Genomic DNA, 13,239 nt, shown 5'->3' with positions numbered 1-13,239 from the left:
GTTCAAAGAATTAGATGAATTTTTTTCTCCATTATACCCTCACTTATTTATGAAATTCTAACATTGCCCTTCACAAGATTTTAATCCCTTTGGTCTTCCAAGAAAGTGAATTCGATTTGAGGGTCACCAACTAGTCTTTGGTCCAATGCTATTTGTCCCTATTTAATTAGAAAATGTTTGTATTTGACTTACATGAATGATAAAATTTAAAATTTATGATGAGCTTGATACATGATTGTGATGGTGTCACAACTTAAAAGACTAAGTGTCGTTTCGAAGTGTTTTTAAAATACTAAAAGCACTTTTGGTGAAAGTATTTTAGGGTCATGATCTAGATGCACAAATTGAGCTGTTGTTGAATTTAGTCCAGTTTTTTTTTTTTTTTTTTTCAACTTTAATTAATTATTTTTTATATTTTTATATCTTTACTCAAATTTTTAGTTGGAATATTTAAGTATTAAAATCTAAGAAAGTATTTTAGGGTCCTTTGATCTACGAAAATAAATAAACTTTAATAGGGCTGAAGTAAGGCGAATCAAAATACTGATACCTCAGAAGTCTGGTCATGGACTCAATAGCTTCTACTCATAAGCTTAATAAAGGGATCAGTGATGCCACCATTATCCTGTTCCTGAATCAGTGGGCAAAGTTCGGCGGCTTCGCTAAGATTGACTATATTTGCTCTGCAAGATACAGAAACCTAATACAGTGAGGAATCAACAAGTTTCCCATAATCTTGGAGGCTTATAATCTAAGGATTGATGTTCGTTGGAAGTGATCAACTCCTAAGAGGATGTAATATCTACTCTAAATATCTTCTGACATTTTCTCAGTGTAATTCGGACTCTAACATCCTAAAAGTCTCATTCTCAAATAAACATTATAGGATTCATTTATGGTAACGCAATAATAGCATACTTATTCTCTAGCTCATTGTTTCAATCGCATATTACTTACTAAATTGACTATCGAAGAGCCTTTGAGCAGCATCGCCCCTAGTCTTTGGCTAGCTCATGGTTTTTTGTTCTTTTACAAGTTACTCAAATTTGTGCATCTCCACTTCCTATGGAGGTGCGCGAATTTGGTTCGATCACCTATCATTCATGAAAATAGTTCAAATAAATTTCGTTTCCTATACATTTATAAATCCATACTAGTATATATATTGATAGATATAGTAAACGTAGTTAATCTGTGATGGAGGTGGAAGAAAAAATTGAGAGATGAATTAGAAGTAGGAAAAAGGAGAAACAATATTTAAATTTTATATTTAATCCTAAAATTCCGTAAAAGATAAACCTATAAATAAGAATGGCGGATCCATGACACCACTTTTTTTAGACAACTTTTGATAAGCGTTTTGTTGGGGCCCACTCTATAATGTATTTTAACGATCCAAAAGTCTATCTTTTAGACCATTATTCATAGATTATCGTTGCAAAAAATTTGACAAATCCAAAATCATTACGACATTTGTTTTGTAGTGAAGAAAAAATGTACAAATACGGTTTTACAAAGAACGCTGAACTCTTACTCCAACGATCATATAGTTTCAAATTTGAGTGATTTTTGTTAAACATGATTTTTGAGGGAAGTCCTAAAATGTAAAGTGTTTTGGTTCATTGAAGTATATTATGAAATCGGCCCTTAAAAAAAGTGTGTTAAAAGTTGTGTAAAAACAGTGGTGTCATGGATCCAATTCCCATAAATAAGAGATATGAAATTAATGAGTATATATCCAAAGAAAGAGCCTATCTGCCCATTTCTTCTTAGAATTAAATATTTTGAGATTTTTATTATTTTATAAATGCCCAATTTCCCCTTCATGTATGGTTACCTGATGCCATGGAAGGGCTTACCCCCATTTTGGCTCTTATACATGTCGCTACTATGGTAGCAGCATGAGTTTTTCTTGTAGCTTGGCTTCTTCCTCTTTTCTTAGTTATACCTTACATTCTACATCTAGGCCGACTACTTACTTTAGTATAGCTACACCTAAAAAAGTTTATTCCTACCCCCTTTTCTTCCCCTTTCTGTCAATGTTGCCAATTCTCAGAATACTTATAATGTACCCTCGCGCATACAATTGCCCAACAACTTTCTTCCTCCGACTTCTTTAGCCACTTCCGCATCTGTCGTCTTCGGGATCGGGAGAGCTTGCTTCGTGGCGGAGCATTTAGCAATTCCAGCAGCCTGGTGAGGGCTGGCTGTCTGAGGACAGGTTAAGGCTGGGCCTGCTGGGCTTGCTTCTCATGAGATTGGGTGAGGGAATCGGAAAGGGGCTCATAAACCGGGTGGGCGGGCTTTTGGGCACATGAAAAAGAGGAAGTGGATGGAGTGCTTTTTCAATCCAAATTGAAACGATATGATATAGAATGAATCAATAGTTTTATATTTAACTAGAATCAAAACAAAAGATAAATAAGCAGAGAATAGAAACCAAAGTATAAATGAGAGGAACAAAAGATTTTAGGGGAGGTTGTTCGTCTCCGAGTCCTTGACACAAGAAACAAGATCTGAAACCTCCTAGCCGCACCCTTTACTTCGACTTGGGGTTAGCGGCAGCCCGACTCCCACCTTTTTTATAGCCCTCACTCCCTCATTCCCTTCCTTCTCCACCCATTGCATGTTCCCTCTTTCCCCATCTTCCCCTCATCCTTCTCCATCTCTCTCAACATTTTATAGCCCCTCCTTCCCTTTTTCCCTTATCTTCTGCATTTTCCCTCTTCCCCCATCTTTCCCTCCTCCTTCCACTCAAAAGGTTTTTAATTTTATGCATTTTTTTTTTCTCTTTTGGCCTTTGTTTTGGCTTCTTTTAAGCTTTGTTCCTTGAACTTTGTCTCAATTCCCCTGAGCTTATCTCATAATTGGACTTTCATGGCCTTATCTTGCTTTAGTGTATTTTTCGTCGCACATCCGCAACCACCGACCTCTGCTACTCGACCCGTGTGCTTCTCCTCAGGTGTTGGGTGACTGTTAAAGTGCTTTTAGCACTACTTGGTAGGATTATGAAAGCGCTCACTGCGCAGGTGGCTCACTCACTCCCATTTTCCATTGATCCAGTTGTTTCATTGGTTCGTTCTCTTGGTGGTGGTGGTGGCCTTACCATGGAGGCGCAACTAGTGGTTGTTGGTTTTCATTCTAGTCTTAGGGTTTTTTGTTGTTGTTCAGCTGACCACTTTTGAGTCTTTTTATTGTATTTTCTTATTTGATGTTGGGCTTATATTTAGGTTGTGGGCTGTCTTTTGAGCTCTCTTTTTCTTGTATTAGTCTTTTTATTAATGAAAGTAATTTAGTTTGACAAAACCCAAAAAAAAAAAAAAAAAAAAAAAAAAAAAAAAGATGACATTTATCGCTATTTAATAATAAAAAAAAAAGATAATAAGAAAAAACTTAAATAGATAATCAATGAATGGACCTAACCCAAAGAGTGACTAAACCCAATAGTGACTCAAAGAATTTGACTTATATCAAGTTTACTCAAGTACTTTTGGATTCCAAAAACACTTGAAGTGTATTTCTGAATAAGCACTAGTTATGTGGTTCTACAAAATACTTTAAACAAGATTAAGTTTAATTCTCACTAAGAATTAGTTCTAAAAGCACTTTTTATTAAAAACGTTTTCAATGTAAAATCACTTTTAAACACTATGAAATAACTTAAGACAAAAACAAAATTCATTGATTAAGAAAATCTAACAATGAGCAGATCTCAGTATAGGCCGTGTGGACCAGGCACCCAAAAATTGAGAGCCGGCACCCAAAAGAAAGGTCTCAAAGTTAGTGCCATTCTGAAGTGAATGAATGGACAGTTGCTTGTTTGGGCTCGTCTTGGCCTGTTTTGTGTAGTGGATCTCCCTCTCACTTGAAAATTGCCTTTGTTTTTTTATATCTTGACTTTACTGTATATTTTCTTTGACATGTTGCCAAGCATTTCCCATATTTTGTTGTTGCCACAAGTAAGAAACGCTATGCCATCCACCAAAATATGTGAATTTTTTTCTTTTCAGTACAACGATATATTTTATACTAACGAATGAGGGAGTTTGGACTAAACTGCACAATGGGCAACCTAATCTGATATCGAATTCATCATCCACGAGTTTTGAACCTAAAATCTCTTACTTACAAGTGAAGATGCATACCACCAGACCCTAATATTAGGTATCGCAACATATGTGAATTCTAATCATGAGAAAATACAACTTTGATTTTCTTTTTTTTTTAATTTTTTAATTTTTTTTTGGTATTAAAAAAATTAAACAAGTGGAGTTTTGGGATGGCCAGATTGTTATTTATGAGAGCAATGATACTTACCATTTACCATACTCATTTGCATTTATCTGGTTGGCAGCATGCTTAAACATAATAATAGTACTGACTTGTAATAAATCATTCTGCCAAATACTGCATACATTCATTAACTTTGGGGCACAATATTTTCCCATCTGGCTCTACACACAACTGGTAGAAATTATTGAGAGTTTGGTCCACTCATGGCCAAAGGTCACTCACTTGAATTCCTATTTTTGGTTTCAAACAATTTTTCTTCAACAGTCGGGAGTCCTGGAAATAACAATGACGATTGTTTAAAGGGGTTTTTTGAAATGAGTCCGAAGTAACTAAAAATTGGACCTATTTCAAAATGTAGTCTATAAAATTGAACCTATTTCAAATTTTTCCTTGTTTAAAAAATTTGATTAGTTGATAAGCTGAACTACTGAAGACAAATTCGAATAAAAAACTGAGCACTTGAGTGTTAGAATTTGGGTTTTTTCATTGATGAAAAACAACAAAGATGCTGAGACAATTTTGGACCACCATATTGCCAATAATATCAATGTGTGGCTCACTCACTCCCATTTTCCATTGATCCAGTTGTTTCGTTGGTTCGTTCTCTTGGTGGTGGTGGTGGTGGCCTTACCATGGAGGCGCAACTAGTGGTTGTTGGTTTTCATTCCAGTCTTAGGGTTTTTTGTTGTTATTCAGCCGACCACTTTGGAGCCTTTCTATTGTATTTTCTTATTTGATGTTGGGCTTGTATTTAGGTTGTGGGCTGTCTTTTGAGCTCTCTTTTTCTTGTACTAGTCTTTTTATTAATGAAAGTAATTTAGTTTGACAAAAAAAAAAAATGACATTTATCGCTATTTAATAATAGAAAAAAAGATAATAAGAAAAAGCTTAAATGGATAATCAATGAATGGACCTAACCCAAAGAGTGACCCAATAGTGACTCACAGAATTGGACTTATATCAAGTTTACTCAAGTATTTTTGGGTTCCAAAAACACTTGAAGTGTACTTCTGAAGAAGCACTAGTTATGTGGTTCTACAAAATACTTTAAATGCTTTTTCAAGATTAAGTTTAATTCTCACTAAGAATTAGTTCTAAAAGCACTTTTTATTAAATACGTTTTCAATGTAAAATCACTTTCAAACAGTATGAAATAACTGTAAGACGAAAGCAAAATTCATTGATCAAGAAAATCTAACAATGAGCAAATCTCAGTACAGGCCGAGTGGACCAGGCATCCGAAAATTGAGAGCCAGGCCCAAAAGAAAGTCTCAAAGTTAGTGCCATTCTGAAGTGAATGAATTGACAGTTACTTGTTTGGGCTCGTCTTGGCCTGATTTGTGTAGTACATCTCCCTCTCACTTGAAAATTGCCTTTGTTTTTTTTCATCTTGACTTTACTGTATATTTTCTTTGACTTGTTGCCAAGCATTTCCCATATTTTGTTGTTGCCACAAGTGAGAAACGCTATGCCATCCACCAAAATATGTGAATTTTTTTCTTTTCAGTACAACGATATGTTTTATACTAACGAATGAAAGAGTTTAGCCAAACTACACAATGGGCAAACTAATATGATATCGAATTCATCATCCACGAGTTTCGAACCTAAAATCTCTTACTTACAAGTGAAGATGCATACCACCAGACCGTAATATTAGGTATCCCAAAATATGTGAATTCTAATCATGAGAAAATTACAACTTTGATTATTTTATTTTTTTTAATTTTGGTATTAAAAAAATTAAACAAGTGGAGTTTTGGGATGACCAAATTGTTATTTATGAGAGCAATGATGCTTACCATTTACCATACTCATTTGCATTTTATCTGGTTGGCAGCATGCTTAAACATAATAATAGTACTGACTTGTAATAAATCATTCTGTCAAATACTGCATACATTCATTAATTTTGGGGCACAATATTTTCCCATCTGGCTCTACACACAACTGGTAGAAATTATAGAGAGTTTGGTCCACTCATGGCCAAAGTTCACTCACTTGAATTCCTATTTTTGGTTTCAAACAACTTTTTCTTCAACAGTCCGGGACTCCTGGAAATAACAATGACGATTGTTTAAAAAATTTGATTAGTTGATAAGCTGAACTACCGAAGACAAATTTGAATAAAAAACTGAGCACTTGAGTTTTAGAATTTGGGTTTTTTCATTGATGAAAAACAACAAAGATGCTGAGACAATTTTGGACCACCATATTGCCAATAATATCAATGTGTGGGGCAAATCCTGTATAACAACTTATTCATAGAGGAATCTCTGGTCGAAGGAGCACCTCAGCCTTAGCCGGAAATTAGAGAGAAAAACAAAGTTGCTATAACTTTTCTTTATCTCCCAACATGTGTGAATGTGTTATCTAAATGTGACAGTTGATGATATTTTATTTTCATCTAAAAATAATGTGAAAACGAAATACAAATTAATCTACACCGCGAAAAAATGACTAGTACTTTTTCTATGTGAACTTGCAATCCACCACATGCTATGTTCTCCACGCATGGTTCATAAAATTGAATAAAAGATAAAAATACGCCAATTGCACATGAATTGTAAACTTCGTTGGAATTGTCAAATGAAAAAAATTTGAATACAATTTTTTTTTTCTTTGTTTCCAGAATGAAGGACAAAATTTGTTTAATTTGAATTACGAAGATGAAGATTCAAAATTCAATGGATGGGGAGAGCTAACACTCAGGTTTGTGAATTGCTTTTTCACTTCAATTAAAATTTGTTTCCAATGACCAACTTACGACTAGGTTAAGTTATTTTATGGTTAGAAAAATTATGTAACTGATTATAATACTTGCATGTAATTATACAATCATCTTCTTATTATATTAAATATATATATTCATATAAATTATATCATCGTCAAATAAAAAATTGGAAGAACTTTTGGGAACAAAAAATAGCAACGGTCGAGTCAATGTCCATTTGGAATAAATCAACACGCATACATTCACATCACATCCATTGAGTCAATGTTCCTTTCCCTTTATTAGACTCATTCCAACCCAAATTTCTTCCTATGTGCTACAAATTTCTAGTGACCTTCCTAAACAAAAAATAACCAAAAATAAATAAAGATGAAAAATAGGTTTTGGTCCACAACTCTTCTTGTCTTACTATTTGACTTCTGCTTCTAGTAAGGTTTATTATCACATGTTAATCTAAGATGGGTTAGTCAATCTAAGATGGGTTAGTCACTTAGTATTATGGTTTAATGATATTTCTTTTTATTTGTAAGTGAGAGATCTTAGGTTTGATTCTTGCGTAAAGATGAATTTGAACCATATTATTGCTAGCCCATTATGAGACTCAGCCTACTCCCCTACTCCCTTAGTATAGATAATATCGTTTGTTTAAAAAATTTAAGATGGATTAAGTGAGGTTTTGGACAAATAAAATCTTAAATTGTGCAATACTGCAATGCAATAGGAGGATCATAGATGATCATATGAAGAGGACATAGCTAGCTAGAGTTGAAAATCAGAGACCGACAATGTAAAACTAAGAAGAATGTTTTATTAATCGAAAACAGATAAACACTGCTGAGACGAATAATGGACTACATCTTGACACACTTGCTTCTCAAACTAAATTACAAGCTATATTTATAGCGATATAAACCTAAGAAGAATGTTTTATTAATCGGAAACAGATAAACACTGTTGAGACGGCTAATGGACTACATCTTGACACACTTACTTCTCAAACTAAATTACAAGCTATATTTATAGCGATATAAACCTAAGAAGAATGTTTTATTAATCGAAAACAGATAAACACTGTTGAGACGGCTAATGGACTACATCTTGACACACTTACTTCTCAAACTAAATTACAAGCTATATTTATAGCGATATAAATCTAAGAAACCCTAATACGTAAATGGCAAAAATACCCTAATACAAAATCAAGTCAATCAAATCTCTAATTAAATTCCTAAATAAACCTAATAAATTCCAACAGCTAGTTGTCACCTTAGTAATATATAATATTTTGTTTTAGAAGAAAGTTTGAATATGCATGAATTGTCATTGTTTGGAGATTTGGATCATCGATTATCATTGAGAGTTTTGGTTAGTTATGATCATATATAGGGAGGTATTTGGGATTACACCAAAGTGGTGACGGTAGCTGGATGTTTGAACTAGGATAAATTAGGTCAAGACTATGATTTTTAACTGTAACAAAGATATACTAATAGAAAGGTAAATTTTTAGTACGGCAATATAATAGAGATACTTCTATTTTAGTGGACATCAAATCTTATGAAAAATGACATTAAAAGTCCGTTTATATTCTACAATTCATATACTAAATATACTGCACATAGACGAGCTAGAATGCCTCTCTTTCATAATTTAAATTCTTATTGTTTTAAGAAAGCTCTAATTTAATCTGTCGCAGTCAGATGCTTGCTAATATGCAACTGAGAGTAATTACTAATTAAGTAAGTATTCACCTAAACAAAGATTGTTGGAAAGAAGGTATCTCTTTCCACTTTTCATTCAATTTTTTTTTTCTTTTCGGAAACACTTTTCATTCAATTTACAACAAAGGCACATGATCTTTGTAAGGCCTTTTTTTCATTCCTCTCACCAGTCACCACCACTCGAATGGCGAAAGTTCACAAAAATTAAAATTGAAATAAATTATAATTATATCTATACTTGTGAAAGTAACTTATACGAACTTGGTCACGGTTACATAGCGTCTAATTCAATAATTAAAATAAAAAACACTGTATAAGCATGAACCCGTTTCAACAAGGGATTTTGGTGATGCGTCCCACTTTGAAGATGAACCGCGTTGCGCGTTCCGTTCCGCTGACCTCATAGTTTGGCACCAAATGATTGTGCGCCACGTAGGTATTTGCCAGTTTGGTGATTGCCATGTTATGGACCCCAGATCTAGCTGTCTCCAATCAGCTAATCATCAAATTGGCGCACCCAATTCACAGGCTTCGGGTTGCCGGCTCGAGCCAGCCGTCATCCTAACCCTGTTGATTTGTTCATTGACCCGCCGGGGTTGATCTGCTGTGGCCTATTAATGCATATGGACCATGAACTTGTTTTATTGTGAAGTTACTTTAAATGCGATTGAATATCGATTTATACGACATAGGTACATCGTTACTGTAGTTTCTTGTGTTAATAAATAAACAACTTATTTTTTAGCTATATCTATTGAAATTCAATTTTGATCTTACTCTACTTTTGTAACTCAAAAGTCATCACTTTACTTCATGAAACTCAAAATTTATTCCATTTTGACTTGTGAACTCTCTCTTCTCCATGAAACTCAAAAGTAGCCCATGTGGAATATTGTGGGATCCATCATCCAATAAGACTATGACATATGTGCCAATGTATTTGATTATAAATCTCTACCAATGCGTTACATTCAACAATAACAAAAGATTAAGTTTAAAATAAAGAATTTTTTTGAAGGGAAAATACAATATTCATTGATAATAGTAAAAAACATACAAACTAAAGAATGGTGCATAACATGAGCCTCAATAACAACCTTGTCAATATTAAACCGGTCTAAAGAAAAAAGAACATCCCGCACCAATATAAAATTAAATTAAATTTTATCTTCTATAAGAATATTTAAAATAATATCTGAAGGGTTTTCAAGCCAAGCCACCTCAAGAACGGAGATGAGGCTAAACCTTGCAAGATGGTGTGCACTTTATTAGCCTCCCGTTTGCAGAAGCTAACGTTACCCTGAGAAGCATTCTCACAGTAATGAGTATATAACCGACTTATGTGAAAGTATTTGTCACGTTGCCCCGAATAAAGACAAAAATGGCTTGGACACACACAATAGGTTAGCAATTGGAATCAATGAGTCTTGAACAAAGTTAACTTCGACATCTAAGTTTATATAATAATCAGTGTCGGTAAAACATTTTCGATCGTTTAAACACCTTTATAAATCATGTTTTGTGATTAATCTATAGCTGTCATACATATCCATATCAGTTTCTAATTAACAAGTTAATTATTCGTTAAACAACACATAAAACCAATTGGAGATCAACAAGCCATCAGATGTGGATCCTCCCCTATGGAAATACCATTATTCTTAACAAGATAATATTATGAACTTAAGAACATTAGTGGAGTATGCTGCCGTTTGACTCTCAAAACTATGACCCCAATTAAATTTAGCTCTTGATTGAACTTTTTTTGGTAAATTAATTTCCTGAATTATTTGAAATTAATTAATTAACTTCTTATCGACAAATTGGATGAAATTTAATCGACATTATCGGCAAATACTGACACGTGATTAGCACTTGATTACTCTTGAGAGTAAAGTCATGCTAGTATCTGATGACAAAGTAAATGAAATTTTATTGAATATGTGAGGAGTTAATTGGCTTATTTTAAATTGATTTACAAAAAAATAGTTCATGAAGTCAAAATAGTTCATGAACAAATTTTTACCACTGAATCCACAAGCAGCGTGACGAACACCGACAATCCTCTCCGACAACACTGCTGCGAGAAGAAATTAATGAGAAAAAAATACACTTTTTCTTGCACGAGGGAGATCTCATCGATCGCTGCCATTGTTGCGCCATTCGAAAACTCCAAACTGGAGAACCCAAGGCCGCATCTCTTGGCCCCTCTTTCTCCGGATCGGTCATGGCCTCCAACCTACCGCTTTGAATCGACAGGAGCGTCAACGTCGCAAGTCCCACCCCAGACAAAGTCTCTATCGCCAGCAGCGTTGATTTGTCGACTGAAGATAGCAACGACGCCATTTCGAGGCATCATCTTCCTCGATTACTCTGCCTCCCTTAGTCTCGCTTGAAGCACTCATTGTTTTCTGGTTAGATCGATGACTTGCAGTCATCCTACACACACCGTTGCCCTTATCGTCGATGTCGGAGCAAACCCCAACAAGCTAAAATCCACGTGTTGTGGTTTAGTTCGCCATCAATAATGTAGAAATTTGAAGAGTTAGGGATTTTAGCTTGTTGGGTTTTTGATTTTTTGGTACGGCTGAGAAATTGGTGTTGCTTTTGCTTTGTTTGATGGATTAAGAGAAGGAAAGTAAGGATTTTTGTTTTTCTTGCTTCATTATGCATGTCTAAGCTAATAGTTTATAATTGGTGGGTGCTTTTTGGGTTGTTTGGGGGGGGGGGGGGGGGGGGAGGGCGGGGGGTTGGGGGGGAGGTGGAGGTGGGGGGGTAGGTCTTTGGATGGGAGGTGAAGAGAGATGATGAGAGGGAGGTGGTCGGGAGGGAACTGGATTTTTATTTATTTATTATTATTATTTTTAATAGGGTAAATTATTATAATATTTTTAATTTTTACCACGTGGCTCAAATTTGACAGTCACGTGGCACAAATGTGGCTGCCACGTCAACTCTTAACAGATCATTGGATGAAAAATATAACAGATGTATTATGTTGAAATAAAAGAGTACTTAAGGTATGAAAGTGAAATGTTTTGAAGATGTTGTATGAAATTATAATAGACCTCAAACCTGATGTGATAAAATGTAATTTACCAAAACAAAAAAAAGAGCATCCCGCACCAACATAAACTTAAATTAAATTTTATCTTCTACAAGAACATTTAAAATAATATGTGAAGGGTCTTCAAACCAAGCCACCTCAAGAACGGAGGTGAGGCTAAACCTTACAAGACGGTGTGCCACCTTATTAGCCTCCCGTTTGTAGAAGCTAACGTTACCCTGAGAAGCATTGCACAGTAAGCGTCGGACATCATCAAATGATGTGGGCAAATTAAGTGAAATTGGCGCTAGCCTCCTTTTGAGTACTTGCCACCACCATTAAGGCATCTCCTAGTTGCGGCTGGGCATCCCCAAGCTTCTCCGCAAACTTCCCCCTTGTGTCCCTCACCACCACTCCGCAGCCACCCATTTGACGACGCTCATCCCATGCCCCGTCAAAATTAATTTTCAGCCACGCTTGATCTGGTTTACACCACCTCTGAGGCTCTTTCATCTTGTAGCCAAGTTCACTACCATGCCACTTTTTATATTCTGTCTGCCACGACTGCACTCTGAAACGGATATCTCCTTGACTCGAGGCTACACCCCACCATAATAAAGAGTTTCGGTCAGTCCAAATGCCGCACACCGTGTACAACAGCAACTCAAAGCTATCTTTTGACAACGAAAGGGCCATCCTTGCGATCCAGTCCACGAACCCCTCACGCAAATCCCTAACCAATCCACAAGCTCAGTGCACTAGATAACCAAATTGCACTCGTCCTCGTAAAATAAAGAAATTAAGAATGAAATTTTTTTTTTTTGGGTTATTGTGCTTGAGTTGCAGAGAGGGAAAAATATAAAAATAAATTGACTATTTTGGTTTGGTGTATCCAAATCAAACTCACAAAACAAAATTAACAGAATAAAGGTAGCAACGTGAAACAAATTTTGAGTTTTATAGATTAAAATGACAAACTTTTGAGTTTTAAGAGGGCAATGGGATCAAAGTCGAGTGAATGTTAAGTTTCAAAGAGTAAAGTGACACTTTTAAGTACTGGGGGTAAAAGATTAAAAGTGAGTTTCAAAGAAGCGTATTTAAAAATAAGCCTAAATCAAGATATGCAATTAAGTTTTGTTCATATGTTCTTATTTCATTGACACGGAACACCAAGTAACGACCTAATCGTAATATGTAACTTATTCTCAATGTGGTGACTCTCTCGCTTTATTAACACATGATCACCTACGCCCCATCCTCATGTTCTATATCTCGAGAAAAAGTGTGGAGATTTCTGTTTTTGAGGCCAAAATGCTGTTGCTAATGATTTACAAATGAGTTTTGAGTGAGGATATTGACTATTATTCCAATAGAAGAGGCCAAATCAGATTCATTTTGTGTATAGTTTTCCTTTTATCCACCAGTAAAATTAAAGGAAACGCTAG

General features: G+C 35.1%; 1 protein-coding gene across 1 annotated transcript in view; it reads right to left on the bottom strand.

Annotated features, from left to right (window-relative positions):
* The window catches only part of LOC103940111 (sodium/hydrogen exchanger 5-like), a 28,308-nt gene extending 17,214 nt beyond the window's left edge, over positions 1 to 11,094 (bottom strand). The window contains exon 1 of the mRNA XM_048573306.1: positions 10,927 to 11,094. Within this exon, the coding sequence (XP_048429263.1) occupies positions 10,927 to 11,094 (168 nt within the window). The remainder of the gene's footprint in view (positions 1 to 10,926) is intronic.
* Positions 11,095 to 13,239: the final 2,145 nt, after the last annotated feature.

This window comes from the organism of the source record quoted next, unplaced genomic scaffold (genome assembly GCF_019419815.1).
Source record: "Pyrus x bretschneideri cultivar Hongxiangsu unplaced genomic scaffold, Pyrus_bretschneideri_v1 Contig66, whole genome shotgun sequence".
NCBI classification, from domain to species: Eukaryota; Viridiplantae; Streptophyta; class Magnoliopsida; order Rosales; family Rosaceae; genus Pyrus; species Pyrus x bretschneideri.
Note: the sequence above shows the minus strand (reverse complement) of the source record. Positions and strands in the feature narration are given on the sequence as shown.